At 41.7% G+C, this 18327-nt stretch overlaps 1 protein-coding gene and 1 long non-coding RNA gene across 2 annotated transcripts in view; one reads left to right on the top strand and one right to left on the bottom strand.

Annotated features, from left to right (window-relative positions):
* LOC107269145 (zwei Ig domain protein zig-8) overlaps nt 1–18327 on the top strand; it is a 164430-nt gene that overhangs the window by 84117 nt on the left and 61986 nt on the right. The window contains exon 3 of the mRNA XM_015742691.2: nt 8454–8664. Within this exon, the coding sequence (XP_015598177.1) occupies nt 8454–8664 (211 nt within the window). The remainder of the gene's footprint in view (nt 1–8453; nt 8665–18327) is intronic.
* On the bottom strand, nt 7509–11295 carry LOC107269146. The gene is made up of 3 exons (XR_001537987.1): nt 11241–11295; nt 8673–8751; nt 7509–8602 (listed from the first exon to the last, which is right to left on the bottom strand). It is a non-coding gene; the product is annotated as an uncharacterized LOC107269146 (long non-coding RNA).

The following is an 18327-nucleotide window of genomic DNA, read 5'->3' as shown; positions in this document are numbered from 1 at the left end:
ACCGCACTCCTCCTCACCGAGCAAAATCCTTTCTCGGCCGTCCAGCCGACCACCTATACCGCACGCACCCCTTTCGACGACTCGGCAACTTTAGCTATGCACGTAAATATACGTGCTCCCGTATATATTGCACGTACACGCGTAATAACTTTGAAACCTTTTCAATTAATCTTTTGATTCCGTGCCCGTGGTGGCGTTCTTCGCTGGCCATTCAACGAGTCCAGCGTGGGCGTCGTGTACTTAGGTAGTTACATGCTTTTCAGAGTTCTAAAAGCTCATTAAGTAGAATTCACGTAATTTCTGTAAGCCAGAGAGAAAGAGATAAAAAAAAAAAAAGGGTGAAAGCAGACAGAATCCGAAGAATCTTCGTGGAAAGATGCTCTTTGTTCGGGACAAGCGTAGCGAACGGCAGACAGCGCGCTGTCTCTTGGAACAAGACGCAAATAACGTTTCCCCCCTTGCTAACTGGGTAAACATGTTTGTCCACGGCGTGGACGATTATTTTGAGTCGTTTACCCAGATAGAAATTTTATTTCTTTAAGCAACGGAAGATACACTATCCGACAATGTCATTGATAAGAATTCGATGGCTTTTTGTAATTGCGAAGCGATTGTCTGGCTTGTCGGCGATTTTTTGTCGCTTTCTCGTGTGGCTGCGTGTACGGGTCGATCGATGATTTTGATTTTTCAAATTCATCTTTACTGCCGAATAAGCACGTTTTTTGCTTTTTTCACATAAATTATTTTTATGACGGCTTACAAAAAATTCATGTCAACTGCGTTATGTTATTTTGACAAAATAATGGGAATTCACGTACAGGGTGGTCACGGAGTAATGGCATCTATTTACATGGCTAGGACGAATGGCATTGTATACCTGTGCCAGGTATCTTGTTGCTCATTGCCGAACTACTGGGCTTTGATAAACAATTATCCCCATTATGCTGTCACAGCAGCCCTGGAGTTGCGTTATCAAGAGCAATATTCCCAAAGGTAATTATTTAGTATAATCAGATGTATAACAGGTGATTCAATAAATCTTATTGTCCAATGTATCACCACGTGGACGACGTTCACTTGGTACGAAATCGCATTTTCGTAATAGAGGGATAACGTTTTGTAACGAATGGAAAGAAAAAAATATATATATTCAGACGCTTCCCCGTATGCATTATTTCCAATATAAATTGTACTGTCACTATTTTATATATATTATCCCTGATAAGAATCAGCGTATTTCGGACCAGTCGATGTCCACGATTTTTATCTCGATATTGCGCAGTGCCCGGGCCGGTCCGAAAAAAAATTTTTAACCGAACAATCTGGATGATATTTTTTTTTTTGTAAATTTTGCTAAAAGAGATAAAATAGTCTTTTGTCAGTATCAATTATGGGCGCTATCGAATTTTTGATTAAATCCTCTTCAATAGGCTCCCTTTTGGTCACCCTCGACTCCCCCTCGGTTGTCGCAGGTAAAATTAAGCCATTCGAACTCTTTACTAATTATAAACTCCAAAGGAACGAGTTCCAATTTTACTTATTCGAACGTTTCGAGCTGCGATTATTTCACACTTTTCTACGCTCTATATTGCTCGTCGAGTTTCCCGCACTTTGCCGGCAATGTAGAAATTGATTTTTCACGCCATTGTTCTTCGCCGGTACTTTCGACGGCGCAGAGATTTCGATAATTAAAATAGCCGTGGCTATATATATATATATATCCCGGTGGGTAAATTATTTATAACCCAATAAACATGACAGCTTCGTTAAATATCATTGCGAGTTCATTTAACGTTTATTGTGCGGTCATGAAAATATTGCTAAATAAATATTTTACTTAAAAAAAAAAAAAAAAAAAAAAAATGGCTTTTCCTCGTCGATATTTAAATGACGAATCCCCACGACACTCATTGGCTCTCCCCGTAATCTACTGTTAGCTCCGGGTTATAACCAGAGATTCGTATTAGTTCCTATACGACACTCAGCCCTTTTCCATTGCTACGATTTCCGTACAATGGCCGCACTTAGCTTAAAAGCCCAAAAGCTTCCGTCATTTTTACAGCGCGCCGCTTTACATGCCAATGGAAGAGATTACGCGTAAAAAACGTAGGGAGAATTTGGAGGGGTCCACGGGCAAGAGGGGGGGGGGGTGCCTATATAAGATTTAGACATATATGAATTATCTTGCAAATGACCTATGACCTGCGATCTTCGCGACTTAGTCAATTTTCGAAACCTCTTGGTAAAAACCGGAAGCGCGAACGGATCAGGAAATGGGAAATGCAATCATGTAGATCCCTTTCAACATTTTCAATTTCATACGCGATTGCCTCCTTCTCTTCGTCGGAGCATTTTCCTTTAGTTTTCCCTTTTTTTTTCTCCTCTTCTTCTATCCTTCGCTATATGAAAAATCTACGTTAAAGTAGCATGAAAGAATTTTATTGGCATCCCTCGAGTATACCTATTACCTATTTTTCTACCTATTTCTACCTTCTCGCTACTTTTCTCTCTTTTCCTCGGAAAATCCACCTCCTCCTCCTTAGGCATAACGTTTATACCTATGATATTCATAAATATCAAGCCTTTTATCTCGTGAAGGAGATATGCCTAATTTTGTTGGATCCCAAAAAAAAAAAGAAAAAAAGAAAAAGAAAAAAAGGAAAAAAAATATCAATTTTTTCCCTTAACATATCTCGAAATCAAGAATACACAGAGACACGAGAGTCCTTATCTCACAAGAGAGAAAAGATGTACCCGATTTGATTTTGCAAATAACGAAGAAATCACCAGGCCCTGAGAAGATCAAACAAATTTTTTTCTTCCCCGAACACGGGGCTTAACGTTTATCGTTCAATCTCGTGGAAAATCATATTCCTCATATATTTTCCTCCACGCTAACAGAACCAGCCATTTCTGTCGCGAGTACGAGATATGGAAATAATCAACCTGCGATAATCGACCTACGGTACGAGCCGAGGGCTAGTAAATAGATATATCAAAGGGAAAGAAAAAAAAAAAAAAAAAAAAAATGTGACCCCCTTTAATCTTTCCACCCCGTAACCCCAATCCTTCACATCACCGACCCTCCCATAAGAATCTTGAACTTTTCTTCATTCGCTTGACCCATTTTCACACCAACAGGAGCATCGAGCCGATCGTCCCTGAATTGCATGATTTGCCGAAACTCGTGTTCGCGCAGCACGCAAAAACTACGTATCGTCCGAGGACTTTTTTTTATACGCCGGGCGCATTTCACTCGGTTTGACATACGCGCAAGAAAAAGGTACACCAGCAACCGGGTGAAAGAGAAAGTTAAGGAAAAAAAAGGCGAATGGGAGAAAGAAAAATATGAATTCAGTATGTCGAAGGGACCGAACCGTGAAAAGTCGTCGATTCGAAAACCGGCCAAGATTTGTATCTTCTTTACCCAAGAGACACGGAATCCCATCTGACCTATGGCGCGAGAGAGGCGATCCTCGATTTCTCAGGGGTTGCAATGCGCGTGAAACATATTATCGTTCCGAGTCCTCTGTCTGCCTCCTTGTCCTTTCTTTTTTTCCTTCTCTCCCTCTCTCTCTCTCTCTCTCTCTCTCTCTCTCTCTCTCTCTCTCTCACGCTTCTCTTGCCTCCAATATATTTCCTGGGGTTAGCAAGGGAGCATTATTAGCGACTACCTATAAATCCTGGATCGTTCCTCGCCATCACCAAACGAGCAGTTATCCCTACGGCCGCAAAGCCTGCAGGGCTATCCCAATCCCTTTAGCTGGCTGCCTATAGTACGTGTATACCCACCGCTGCTGCTGCCGGTACTACTACTGGTACTGCTACTACTTGCTGTGCTATCCCATTCGTTTGGGGAAAACTGAAAGCGAGCAGGTTGCGGGTTCGCGCATACTTTCATACCGCGTATGTATGTACAGGGTGTCCCAAAATTACCTGACCAACGGGGTATGGCGGTGTTCGGGAGGCACCACTGATCACGAAAATGACCATCCTTATGTCCGGAAGGTCATAGTTTTTAAGTTGGAGCAGGTCAAAGTTGACCAATCAGAACGAGGCGTCAAGAGAAACGTAGGCACCTGCGAACTCTGAGCTTTCTTCCCTTGCTTTTGTTTCTCGGTAGCTTGTTTCTTGTTTCCAATAGGCATGTCCTCGGCTGACGTCATTCTGCCCGAAGCCACCGAGAAACGAAAGCGAGGGAAGAAAACTCAGAGTTCGCAGGTGCCTACGTTTCTCTTCACGCCTTCCTCTGATTGGTCAACTTTGACCTGCTCCCATTTAAAAACTATGACCTTCCGGACAAAAGGAAGCTCATTTTCGTGATCGGTGGTGCCTCCCGAACACCGCCGTACACCGTTGGTCAGGTAATTTTGGGACACCCTGTATGTACAATATACATATATAGGTACATAGAGATAACTGGCAGGGTAATAGAATTTTCTCCACGAAACGCGAGAGCTTTTCTTTGGATGCAAATGGGAAAATCAGCAGGAAATACCAAAGCTGGGTATAAGCTGTATATATAATGCTGAATATATGTAATATTGAATGGCTCTACGTGGAAGTTTGTAGGATACTTCGTAACTGCCATTCCCTGTGTACCTTCGAAACCCTGTAGACGTGCCGATGCGATCCCATAGGTTCCCATTAGGCGACGTATGCCTCGTGAAAGGCTTATTATCCCCATTAGACCGAGCCATTTTTACCAATTTTCCATGCCGTTGGCTGCAGCGACCTTTGGAAAATTGCTGGCAACACCCGAGCGATGCATCCCAGGACGTCCCGGAGAGACATGCAGCCAGGCGGCCTATCGTCCTATGGGCCTTCCGTCCGGAAATTTGGCATTCGCCCCCTTAAGGGGGTTTACCCATATACGTGACAGCCTATATTCTTGTCTGTCGCCTCTTGAATGGGATAACCGGTTGAACCGCTCGAGACGCTATTTTCTTGTTAAATCTTCCGGCACTTGAGAAAACGAGACGGTGTGACGTCACGACCGCAGAGCCCACGCGCACTTACCCACTTCGTCCGCTTTCGCTTGAGTTACGTAATTTCAAGTCATCACCGTATCGCACGTGATGCCTACGCTTGACATTTAATCTCGGGGTAGTTGGTACGCGTGGAGCCTGAGATTGTCAAGGGCGCAGCTAATGTCTCACGTATATTTGGGTGTATTCACAAGATCCACCTTGCGCTGCGTTTCTAGAGATTTCACTATAATTCGAAAATTCGTTAATTTAGGAATTTATTTTTATTATTATTTTTTTTTTCTCCGCCGGAAAGACCAGTTTTCACCAAACGAGCCTATACATTGTTTCATTCTCAGCGGTATTTAACTTCCCTCGGGAAGGCAAAAAGCCTTTTTGCGAGAATTATAGTTCGTACCGAGAATTGATGGACTCGCGTGTAATTGGGCCGTTTTGCTTGGATGGTTTGCTCGTTTAGAAAATTATAGGTCAGTTATACGTTGGGGGGGTATAAATAAAATTCGGCTGCACGGATCTAGCAAGGCAGTATCCTGATAAAAAAAAAATTAATCAGACCCTCGTTCGTTTTAACACATTTTTTATTTACAATCCATACTGGCAAGCAGTCACGCGATTTTCGATTTTTGAATAAAATAAATAATTATCAAAATTCGACCTTTTCGCCATACCTGGCAAAAATTATTCAGCCCAGATCCAATGTTCGGAGGGCGGATATAAAAATAACGAGAATGAAGTCAAAATAACGGCTCGCCTTATCCGAGTCTCCCAGCGAAGCTAAGAAAAATTTAACCACCATTCGACTGGCTGCAAGTGGGATTCAATATTTCGAGGATCCGACGAAGATTTAAGGTTATGCGCTGCACTTTGGTGCAACGAGAATTCGTACACGTATATCGAAATACGTAAACCACGTGGGGGCCGAAAGCCTTGCAATAATATAGCCATTCGTTTTTCAGCCGTCGTATAAATTTCTTTTTTAAAACGACGCCAGCGCCGCTTTCGCCGGTTCGGGATATCCCGTAAGCACCGGATAAACCGGATACGTCCGTTACGCTGGTTAATTTGGATACTCTGGATATTTTGGATACCTTGTATATATACGTCTTTCACTTTGCGCTTGTATATACGTATATGCCTTCTTCGTTCTATCCTCTGTACTGTAACAGCAAGTGTCTATATAGGTATACCCTTGTGCCAGACGCGTGGGAATTCCCAAAAGTTGGGTGAACCACAACCACCGACTACCACAACATTCTGCACTTTATTGCACAGTGTAAAATTCCATCCTGCCTCCCCTCCTTCCCCTCCCTTCACTCGAACAAATTCATTCAATAACATCCCTACTCCAATTATTCACCTCGAGCATCAGTCTAACTGCTTTACGCTTACTTGGCCGGCGATTTGCCATTCGGAAAGTTCGGCGTTGCTCGCTCCGAGTTTTCAATTAGGGTACTGCAATTAACCTTGACCATGAATCAGATCGGTCAAATGACAGGTGGTCCGGTATGCATGCACTATCGCGAGGATGGGCAATACGATACATATTAGATTCCAGCTAATCAATCCACTTAATGCGTCGGAATCCAGCGGGCTTAGACGACTATTAGCGTTCCGTTGCCTACTGTAACCCAGGCCTACGGGGCTTACGAGCCTAGAGAATTATCCGTCTTTCTGGGAATCCCAGATCTGCGGATCTTCCTGAGGGACTGGGTCTTGATGAACGTCGTTTCGGTAAAGCAGGTGTTACCCGAAATGACGTTTCTCAAGTATTCGATCGAAATCGAAATTGGCGTAGTTTCGCGAGAAATTTTACTTACACGTACACCATGTAGGTGGCAAAGCGTGGATATATTGATTTTTGTATTTTTCATAGGGCAATTTCTCATAGCGAGCCAATGCCCTTACCGATAGTCACTATGCATTCTTACGCGTACAGGTCCTAAGCATCCCGGTACGTGTGTAGTCTTTTAATTAGTCACGTGGTACTTTTTTTAATGCAGCTGCCTGCGGTAAAATGATAAAATTCCAAAGGACATTTCTGACGATGGTGGTCAATTATTAAATATGTTAGGTTTCGTTTATAGCGGGGGTGTGCTTTTTTTATTTTAATTTCTTCGCTAAGGGATCCAATATTTTTTATATTTCCGAACAAGCATTTACTTACTTAGACTTACTTGTGTCGATGGGGATGTTGGTATGGCAGGGTAGCAAACTTCATCCCTGTGTATCTGCATCAGCCACAGAAGCAGTATCGTGTTCATCGGTCGGAACAATGCCACAGTCGATTGGTTTGAAATTTCGCGTTTCTGCGGAGAATGTAATTTCGCGAGAATTCGTTGTATCGCATTGGTGCTAATCCGGTTAATGTGCAAACGAGAAATGCATGTACTTTTCATTAAGACGACCAGTGAGTTAATTCGGGAAAATTGAATGAAAGTGGTACGGATGGAAAAAAAAAAATTTTGCAAAAAAAATATCAAACACGCAGAAAAATATATTAATTTGTATTTCCACGAATCGTTACAGTTGACGAGCCGAATTTTATTTATAATTGGAATTCAGATCCATAGGTGTTATTCGTATTAATTATTTCATGCAACCTAATTTTTTTTTTTTTTCTATCGCGGGATCCCGTTTCTTAAATCCTCTTTCGATCTATATTTTTGTATTGTCTCGTTTCGGGTCATATTAATTTCTATAATGGCCTTAGTTTGCAAAAAAAAAAAATGTAGAGTATATTCGGAGGAATATCTTATCCAGATTCTAGATGCATTTTTCATTTATGAAACTTACAGTACGCGTGTGAGTACGTCATGAATTTTTTTTTTTTTTTTTTGAAATCCACTTTATTGGATAGAAGAACTTTATTGAAGAGAAGGTATCGGTATGGAAATTTGAATAATTTTGGTCTTTCGCGTCTTCTGGATTCTCAAACAAAAGTAAGGATTATCGATTATGCGATATATCTATGTGGAAAATAATTAAGCAATTTTTCTTAAAGCGAAGGATTGTATCTCGTTCTTGCGTTTGAAGCGCGTCAAGCTCATCTTGCTGTGGCTATTGGTACAAACCTTGGTATTATCGATTTCAGAGGCTACTGGTTTGCTTTAGGGGGAAGCAAGTAATTTATTTTGGGATATTGGTCGGGATATGCTTACTTCTCGTTTTTCATTAATTTTGCGTTAAATCAATTTATCGATAGGCTCAATGCAGTGGCAATTAAATCGTTATCAATTTAAAAAAAAAATATTTTATCAAAATTTGATTCTAATATTAGGAAGGTCAATGGCACTCGAATGGGAATATATGACGAGGGTCTTGAATTTAATAAAAATGGGAAAAAAGCAGATTTCGAATATGTAAACGAGAAGATGTATGGATGAAAAAATTTTTTTTTGGGAAATTTTTATTCTACGTTCGACTTGTCGAATTTGATTTATTTTTCTTCTATGACCATGTTCGCAGGTTTCTTGGATACGTAAGAGGGATCTACACATCCTCACTGTTGGCATCTTCACGTACACGTCGGATCAGAGATTTCAGGTGATCCGACCGGATAAATCGGAAAACTGGACGCTGCAGATAAAATTCCCACAGGAAAGGGATTCCGGCATCTACGAATGTCAAGTCAACACGGAACCAAAAATGTCACTGAGCTACAGACTCAACGTGGTCGGTGAGTACCTTTTGAATAATTCAGGATTTACACCGTAATAAATCGTCCGTATCGATTTTCTTCAAACCTGATTGCCATCCAAGTTTCCTGCAGAAAGAATATATACATAGTATACATTACATCAAAGTAGATTTATATGACGAAAATAACCATATTCATCATTTTTATTAAAAATAAACCTAACCAAGTACTAAAGCTAACAGAATATTCCCCTAAGTAATTTTGGCATTAAAATTTAAAAAAAAAAACAGATTACAGATCAAGTATTTCCTGTTCGATAATAAATTAATAAGATTCTGCCCTTAATTTTAGCCTTTAAATTAATATAGCATTTCCTGATCGTTTCGTTTATCGTTATTTAATTGCCGAAAAATTGGGCCAGAAATTTTCTGACGTCCCACGTAATTTTCCGTTAACCTTCGGATATCCAGGATATACTTAACACAGACCCTAAAAGTCTATTTTATTCGTGGGTAAAAATAGGAAAATGAACACGAGCACTCAAAGCTTCACGTTACGTGCTTCATTTATCCGAGTGTCATAAACGTATAAGTTTTCCCATTATTCAAGATTACGATAGGTCAATATAAATTGAACTTTTAATAATTGCTATCTGAAATTCTCAATATTCATATCGTTCATGTATACGACACAGTAGTACAGTTATCAGTTGTGCAGAAAGTACTCTGTGGAAATGACGAAAAAAAAAAGAAAAAAAAAAATTCGTCCAATTTAATGAATCCATCGCAAATATCAAAAGCTACCTTTAATCGCCAATTAAATTATATCAATGTATTTTCATACTAACACGAGACCCTCGCCGTGTAAAATCTTTTCCCTCGACGTAACACACGACAACAATAGAATCCGGGGTTCGCATTGAAAAAAAGGGGAATATTAAAAAAAATCCAAATTCAAGTAAAATTTCGCGAATTCGCACGCGACAGTATTAACTATAATAAATATATTTTAAAAGAAGCCCAAGCCTGTACAATGCACGAATAGCTTGGCATAAAAAAAAAGCACAAGCCTGAGAAAAAAAAAGCTCAAGAGAAACCATAAATGTACGTAGCGAGGGAGCAGTGGTCGTTTGTTCGATAACAAGCTTGAAGGGTCGCGAGTCGTCGAAGAAAAAAAAAAAGCATCAAGTACGGATATACGAGAGCGGATACTTACCGAAAGAGTAAGTTACCGGGGAGTAAGAAGAGGAAGAAAAAAAAAAAAGAAAAGAAAAATCCCGTAATTCTCCTTTCCTCGCCATACAAACGCTTGCGCACGTGTTCCGCGAATTCTCGTAGTGGCGAAACTCAATAACGAATTAATGGACCGCGTGGGGTCGTAAAGGCTCAAAAATGAAGCACGTGAAAGTCTTACCGAGAAATTACGAGTAAGCCGGGTAATGAGTCCGCAAATCCCTAAACTACCGGCGTAAAACATTCTCGAGGAGTTCTAAAAAGTCTATCGTCACTGCCCTGTTACGAGTGTATACCTATATATACACACAGCTGAGTCCGTAAGACTGAAATTCATAACAGCATAAATTCCCGTAAGGCGACGCACACGCGATTCGCTGTTCCGACTGGCGTAATGCGTGTACGCGGGCTGGGAGTCGTTACGTAACGATGAAAAAAAATAAGGCTAATCAACTTATCAGGTCGCGTATCGGTTTGGAGGAGGGGGACGTGAAAATTTGAAAATTCCCATTGAAATTTCAAGGTTCGACTATCGTTTCGATCGGCCCGATAATCCTGGGTTCGATTTTCGATCGAGAGTATCGCTGGGCACGGATGCACCGTGTATCCATATCCCGTTAACGAAGGTGTCTGGAGACACGGATGATTATCGGGAACGCGAGTAACGTGGCCGACGAGAGGAAGGCAGTTGCCGGGATATCACGTCGCGCGGTAGGTAAGGCGTAACGCTGCCAAATTGTCGGGTTAACTTGATAACGAGCGTTGGGATCCTCAGACACAGACGGACCGACTGATAGCATTGTCCGTTACAACGGTGGCCCAATCCGCTGGCTGCAGCGGGTGTAGCTGTGTATGCGCGGGGCTGGCGAGGTCAATAGGAACCGCGTTGAAAATGCTAATTGGCTGTCACGGGTGTATAGCATTGACGCGGCCGATACCGGGTAAACTAAACTAACGTGCTAAATTGCTTGTCCGACGGTGCAATCCTATAGTCGGCAGGATCCTGGGATGGGATGTACCTGGGTCAGCCATACGAATACATTATCCTCTAATCCCTCTCGCGGCCAACTTCACACAGCTTCGCTGCGTTAATGAGTGAGCCTTCGCGCTGGCGCTTCGGCGTTAACAGTTTGGATCTTAAATGTTACGCGACTGGGTTGTTCGGAGGTATTTCGAGGTTAGGTTAGGTTTAACGTGACACGCCACGTGATATCGTTACCACGTGGTGACTGTTGTGGAAACGAAAAATTTTCAAATTTATCCACAAGACTCAATCGACGGGACAAAATTTTAAGCGCGACTGAAAATAATTTCGATATTTTATTTTTGGAAAAAAAAATTTTCAAGTAAGTTTGAAAATTTATCGAAAATAAGTAAACGCACGAGTCCGTGGAAGGTTTCGGTGTTTTATAGTCGCTCGGCGTATCCTGGACTCTTTGGCTTTAGATCTTAGCCAGGCGTCACGTGCACGTCCTGTATATATACGGTGCACGCGAAACGCATACCTTGCAGTCGGATATGCATGCGCGGCCCGGGCATGATGTATGCATGAGGTTTAAAGAGATAATAATGGCACGAGGAGATAACGATAACGCGGAAGCGAATTTCGCACTGGCGGCTCTTTGCTATTCGCAAGGTGCATTCAAAGTCGCGCTGCCCGATAAAGACCGGTTGTGCAATTACATCGAGCGACAGGGACGTTTCTAGGTAATTATATTAAAAATGACAATGCTACTTGAAATTTGACAAAATTACGTTCCAAGAGACCGCCGAAATACCAGACTCACTTTCAAATTGGCCAGCTTCGTTGCGTCCCTCTGCTTTCTTCGGGTGAACTCTCTCTCTCTCTCTCTCTCTCTCTCTCTCTCTCTCTCTCTCTCGATCATTCGAATATTCGGCATCGAAAGAAACGCGGCCAATCCAGTTGGCACTTCTTTCGCCTGAGCGTCACCCTGCATGTATTTCTGTATGCTGATACCTACGTATGTAAATCCAGAGGCGTCCTGGCAGATCCTTTAATCGTTTAGTACACAGTCACACGAGGCAAAGCCGGGACGCCGGGACGCCTGACTCTCTTGTCCGTGTATACAGGGTGTCGAAGTACTTAACCATTGTATCACGATTTAATAGACTCGCGCGTATTCAATGTACAGTCCTGCCGTCAATTGTAAATAACTTAAGCGATAATTGGAATTTCATTGAACTATATACCATCTACGTTTAAACGTACAAACAATAGCGTGTCGTAAGACGGGCGAATATTGTTAAATAAATAAATAGTAGCCAGACGCCCTCGGCGTCTTACGCGACGAACGAAATATTTGGCAAGAATTGCGAATAATAAAACGCCTTGTTTCATTCGCAATAATCTTTAAGTGTTTGAGGAGTACAATTAGCGAGTGAGGGAGGGAGGGTGGGTGGGGGGTTAAAACGCCCTCTTTACTCGGTGATGAGTTCCTCGATTACAGTCCTCGGGTGGGCTTAGTGGGGACGCAGGGATCCAAGCCTGGCAAGCCTGGCAAGCCTGGCACAGGCCCCTTGTCAAGGGTTAAATATTATTTCACTGACGGTACGATTGATGAAATTTAAATTGAATTCTCGCGGTTAATGCTTTATTAATGTTGCTTGGAATTCTTCCTTTTTTTCCCTCTCTAACCGCAGCTTTCATTCCCTTCTCAAAAGCCAACATCATTACCGGCCGTCGTACCGACGTTCGAACAATGCGGGAAGATCGGCAGCGAGAGAGAGAGAGAGAGACGCCCGGCTGGACGAGCAGACAAGCCTGGAGCTTTGGTCTCTTCAGCCGGTGATATTTCCATTGACGAGTGAAAGCAGCAGCCGTTCACTGACGTCATCCTTAATTGCATTTCCGCTTTCTCCGGGGAGACGAGCTTTTCGTTCTTGACTTCAAAGACCAGGGGGGTTGTCTATGACATAATTGCGTTTGATTTTTTTTTTTTTTTTTTTTTTTTTTTTTTTTTTTTTTTTTTTTTTTTTTTTTTTTTTTTTTTTTTTTTTTTTTTTTTTTTTTTTTTTTTTTTTTTTTTTTTTTTTTTTTTTTTTTTTTTTTTTTTTTTTTTTTTTTTTTTTTTTTTTTTTTTTTTAATTAAAATTAAAATAAGACGCCGGGTGCACGATTTCAATTCTGACGAGGCGGATCCATAAATATGACTGATAAGGACCAGACTGGTCGTCGCTGTCGTTAATCACGCCGTGGCAATATAACGGACTCTAAATAATGTTCTACAATGGCCGCGGGGTGTGGAACGTCTCGGGGCCAGGTCTTCGCGACTTGGCACTCTTGCTATTAATTGTAGTTTTAACGAGGCTGTAAATCCAGGGACAATACAGCTTCGCCCGAAATTGCTACTCGTCAACGTGTGCGCTAAAGTCTGTAAGAACGTTTCTTTTCCTTTTTTTCTTTTCTCACCCGTTACACTTCAATGGGAAATAATGCAGGGCTGGTACACGTTGTCTAACATGTATCCGGTGTGTGCAATGAAATTTTATTACCGAGCATCCAATCCTGTTACGTCGAGTACAGATACGAGGGAATTTCGCTGGAGGATTGAATCGAGTTGCTCTTTTTCTTTTTCAGTACGTTCAAACTTCTGTTATCGCTCACAATCAGTGACGTTTTTGCTGCTTTCCGAGGGTGCTGCTTGAATTAAAGTAATAGGGATTGATCGATTTGTGACGATGATAAATTTTAATGATGGTTTTAAACAGATTTTTTTAATGCCTGGGATTGATCGATTTGTGACGATGATAAATTTTAATGATGGTTTTAAACAGATTTTTTTAATGCCTGTATAAGGGGATTCTTTGGCTTTTTTTTTTTTTTTTTTTTTTTTTTTTTCCCTAAAAAGTCGCCAACCCTCGTAATTTCGACTGGGGTAGATGGAGAGGGGAAAAAATGCGTGGCACACTTCGAATTAAAGTATCCTCACGGAATAAAGTAAAAATTTCCATTTCGGTGCGATTAGCACACGCGTCGAGCTCATCAGTAAGGCGAATTAATCTAAATTACAAAACGGAGGTGTTTTGTTTGGTCGGTTCGCGCTAGTATTTTTCACAGCCCGATGGTTAGGGGCTGCCGAAATAAGGGTGGACCGGGAATGCTGAAATAATTACTCCCCGATGTTTTCATTATCTCTGCAATATTCATCTTCCCTCTCCCTTCGCTCCTCCCCGCCGCCGCTCTGTCCCACTTGTTCTCCTACGTTGCTCTCTCTCTCTCTCTCTCTCTCTCTCTTCTTCTCTTTCGGCAACAGCTATCTCTCCCGTATCTCTTCTCCATATCCTTCGGGTCTTCCTGGCCCCGCAGAATACGTACGTCGCATTTATCGAGCCGTCGCTTTCGTAATGTGGTTTAAAAGGCACATTTGCGTGTTCACCCGTATAATACAGAGGACGCAGATAAGACCGAGTTACGAAGGAAAATAACCGGCGATACGTACAAGTTTACTGGCAACATTGCCGACCCCCCACATTTTAAGTAGGCTCGCTTGTCGCGGTTTTATAGTCCCGTGTGATTTATTCCTCGAATTCGATACGATATCCGGATTCTTCCTGGATTCCTCGAAGTAGCATTTGAACGTATCGAGCTACATGTTCCGTGAAATTAATTGCGTCATAAATCGTTATCGCTCGTATGCTGACCCTGGACAATGCAACTATATGACCGCGTACCGGCGAATTAATTGATTTCAACTGCACGCGCCGAGTGTCCCACTTCTGGCCTTAATAAAGTATCCGGAGTTCAATTTTGATAATTAATTCGACACGGGCCGATAGGTTTTGCATCGCGATGCACGTAGTCTGTGGTTGGGTAAAAGGCTGTCGAAAAAAAATTTTCAAAATTTTTTTTTTATACGGCTACTCGTGCACGGTGTATGAAAATTTTTTGAAAATTGCAAGGAGCAATTTTTTTTTGAAATTATCATTCGCCACGTGGCACGTGGTATTTTCATGGTTAAGCATTTTTTTCCTCCTGAAATCCCGTTACGATTTTCCAGCTTCCTTGTAACACGAGACTGGGTAATGCGTTAATGGGAAATAGCCCAAGCACCATGAAAAAAAATCCTGTCTCAAGAGACGAGTAATACGGCATCTTGATGTAATTTTCAAAAAAAAGGTAAAATTTGAGGAGACGAAAAATGACGAGAACGAAATTCAAATGTAAGAGGACAAGCGAGCTCGGGTTATTCGCGAAGTTAAACGACTCGATGAAAACTGTCAGGAGCAGGCGGCGGCGGCTGCCCGTAGTATCGTTCGATGTAAATGAAACCGGGTCGACTTCGTTTGTCTCGACAGTATCAGCGATAATTTCCTGTCTCCCAATTAACTGTTTGTCGGCTTAATCTGACTAAGACGCAGAGCAATAACATTCGACTGAACCCAAAGCCAACCCATTTCAACGTATAGGGGACAGCCTTTCTACCCTCGTATTCCCATCGAGAGGGAACCGTCTTGCCCGAGACTGTCTTGTAATACAGTGGGAGCATCATAACCCTCAACATTTTCCCAGGGAGACCCTCGGAGAGCCATCGTACGACCTCCTTCGACCTTATGACCTTTTAAAACGTACGCGACGCTGCCGCCCGCGATTATTCACGTAACGCAGCACTTTTCAACTTGGATCGATATTATTTTTGGAATGTTAAACTTTCGTCAGTGCCCGTTTTCATACGAGACAATTAGGGACTCTCATGATCAATCGGTCATTACGGTAACCATTAGCTAAGCTTACCCGTGGAGTCTCACGGCTTTCGCGTATATGGGGGCACGTTTTCAATATCCTTTAATTAGCCTCCTGTAACAAAGTTCAACGCGAATGAACTTTCCCAACTGCAACAAGAGGGATATTGTTTTACGATTATTGGCAAAATTTTTCAAGGCTATTTAAGTGCTACTTTATGGGATATATTTACGATATGGTGTAAATTATGAATTTCCTTTTTTTTTTCTTTTTCCGGGGTATATATCTAGTCAAGGTATCGCGATTTTGTTAAATCCAAGAAAATTACTGTCGACTCAAAGGGGCTTTGTCTTGACGTGGAATGCGGTGTCTGGGGTTGATAATTAACGGTTAGCCTACGGATTATGGAGATTCGAATAGTTTCGTAACATTCCTTATTGTTTGGAGGTCTCCGAGGAGATTACGAAGTAGGACGGTTGGGGTTACCTTCGATTGTATTTCAGGTACGAATCTACCGAGTGCCTTTCGAACGAAGACGAAGAATTCGCATTTGAGGAAAATCATGATGAATTCTCGAGGAATTTAATATATTTTAGGGATATATCTCTTTTTTGCTCTATAATCAATAACGCACTGTACAGATATATTGGCGTGACCTTCTGAACTCGGGGAGGATGAAACAATATTTGTTCGGCGATATTGAGTTATGGACATTCGCAATTTGTTTAAACGGATATTTAAATTATTTGCACAGTGGCTTAAGAAGATTTGCAAGGACGTTATTGGGATTCGATGAAGTTTTTATATTTAATACTTTCATTCTGGGTCGTACAATTTGTCTAACAGATCACCATGGCAACCAAATCGAGGCGTGTCACGGAATAAATTTCCACTTTCTTTAAATTTATGCTGAAAATATAGGAAATCTTCTCGACCGGAAACTACGCGAGAGGAACTATCCGAACGGGTTAAAAGAATTGCAAGGAAACGTCGTCCCGACACCTTTGTACGATTATCCGTCGAAGCGTTTGAATTTTCCGGAAATCTGATTGCGGGGCATCCCTTTGAAAAAGTGTCGGGTCTGTCAAAATTGAAAGTAGACGAAAATTATTTTTTTTTATCTACACCCACCGTCCGCCTTTCAGATCTGCATACGATAAGAATTTTCGGCAACCATTAAAACCACGTGGGATCCTTATCGCGAATTGCACGATCTAGTGATAATAATTTTAAATCAGTCACGATAATAATTAATGACTTTTTTTTCTTTTTTTTTTTTTTTGATAGGTGAGTTTATTACGCAAATTTTTCCAATACACCCATAAGCCCTCATCGTTACGCGGTACACGGAGCCAGAGTTAAATCGTTCGTTTTCCATCATCCTTTTTACACGAAGTGATCATCGGACTATGGCGGTGGTACGATAGGGCATAACAGGGTGCGAAAAGCAAACGACTCTTTTTCTGCTAAAGAAAAATAGACTTTTAATGGATATTTAAAATCTGACCGGTTTAATGGGTTGCTTGATTTTATTTTTTATTACAGTGATTTTCCAACCCACCCGACAGCGCCCATTTTCCCTTCGGGCCAACGTTCAAGAACCCAAAACCCGTCACGGGGCTCCTCGTAAAAAAAAAAACCGCATCGGACTTACTGCTCACTTAAGCCAATATCCGAGAGCGTGAAGGGAAAAAATTTAGTGGATTTGATACTTATCGCGGCTCCTAAGTAAATGGTCCACTCGAGAAGAGGTTATAACTTGGCGAACCATTCTGTATATCTATATTGAATGAAAATTCACATAAACGGATCCCAACGAGGCATTACAATTTAGGAGACACGTGCCCCGATACATAACAGGAGCCATACTACGTCTGAAATACTTTAAATCAATATCCAAAATATTCCTTGGAAAAAGTTGCACGTATATACATAGTATCTCGTAGAGCTACAGGGGTCGTTCACGGCAAAGGCATAAGCCGAAGTTGGCCACAAATGGCTGATCTCATCAATCAGCGCAGTCTGACGTGATTCAAGTAACGAAAGTTAACCTTCATAAAATTATTAACTTCTCGAGCTTCAGAATCTTTAATATCTTTAACAAGGTGGTCACACTGCTTCGACTAACGAAATCGTTCGATCGAGTAACCCTGTGTATATATATATATATATATATATATATATATATATATTTACTATATATATATAGTACTAAGCCTTTCACAAGGAATCGGCTGGAGAGTAGCGCCTTTGGTAAATCTCCTTCTTGAAAAAGAGTCCACCCTTCGCCCCTGGGACAAATCAAATTACTCAATGTGCGACCGAATAAAGCCCAAAGCTACGTTCCTAATTCAATACGACCTTCCCGCGTTGTCCCCCGTAAAGACAGCATCGCGAGACAATCGACGAGACTTCCGAAGTCCGTCGATCCCGTGAATTGAGAAAAATTGCCAAAAAGTTTTAACCAAACGCACGCGAAATCGACGTGGGGGTTGTGAAAATAAGTTTTTTTTTTTTTAAAAAAAAGCCACGATTAAACGAATTTCCCTGTTGCTCCTCTTTGTCCGCGAAAACAATGCGACGGTGTCCGTCCATTCTTTGACCTCTTCCACGAAGGGTTCTTCTCCTTGATCAGCCCTTTCTTTGGCTTAGACCCCAAAGGGGCAGCGATCGCTCTCCTACTTTCATGCAAATTTTCAAATTTCTCAAGAACCCTTCATTCCTGAAGCGAAGCGGTCCCAGGAACCCCTCCCGGTTTACCCCCCCCTC

Source organism: Cephus cinctus, unplaced genomic scaffold (assembly GCF_000341935.2).
Source record: "Cephus cinctus unplaced genomic scaffold, Ccin1 Ccin1_scaffold0607, whole genome shotgun sequence".
Lineage (NCBI taxonomy): Eukaryota > Metazoa > Arthropoda > Insecta > Hymenoptera > Cephidae > Cephus > Cephus cinctus.
The sequence above is the reverse complement of the archived record's forward strand: the minus strand, read 5'-3'. Positions and strand labels throughout refer to the sequence as shown.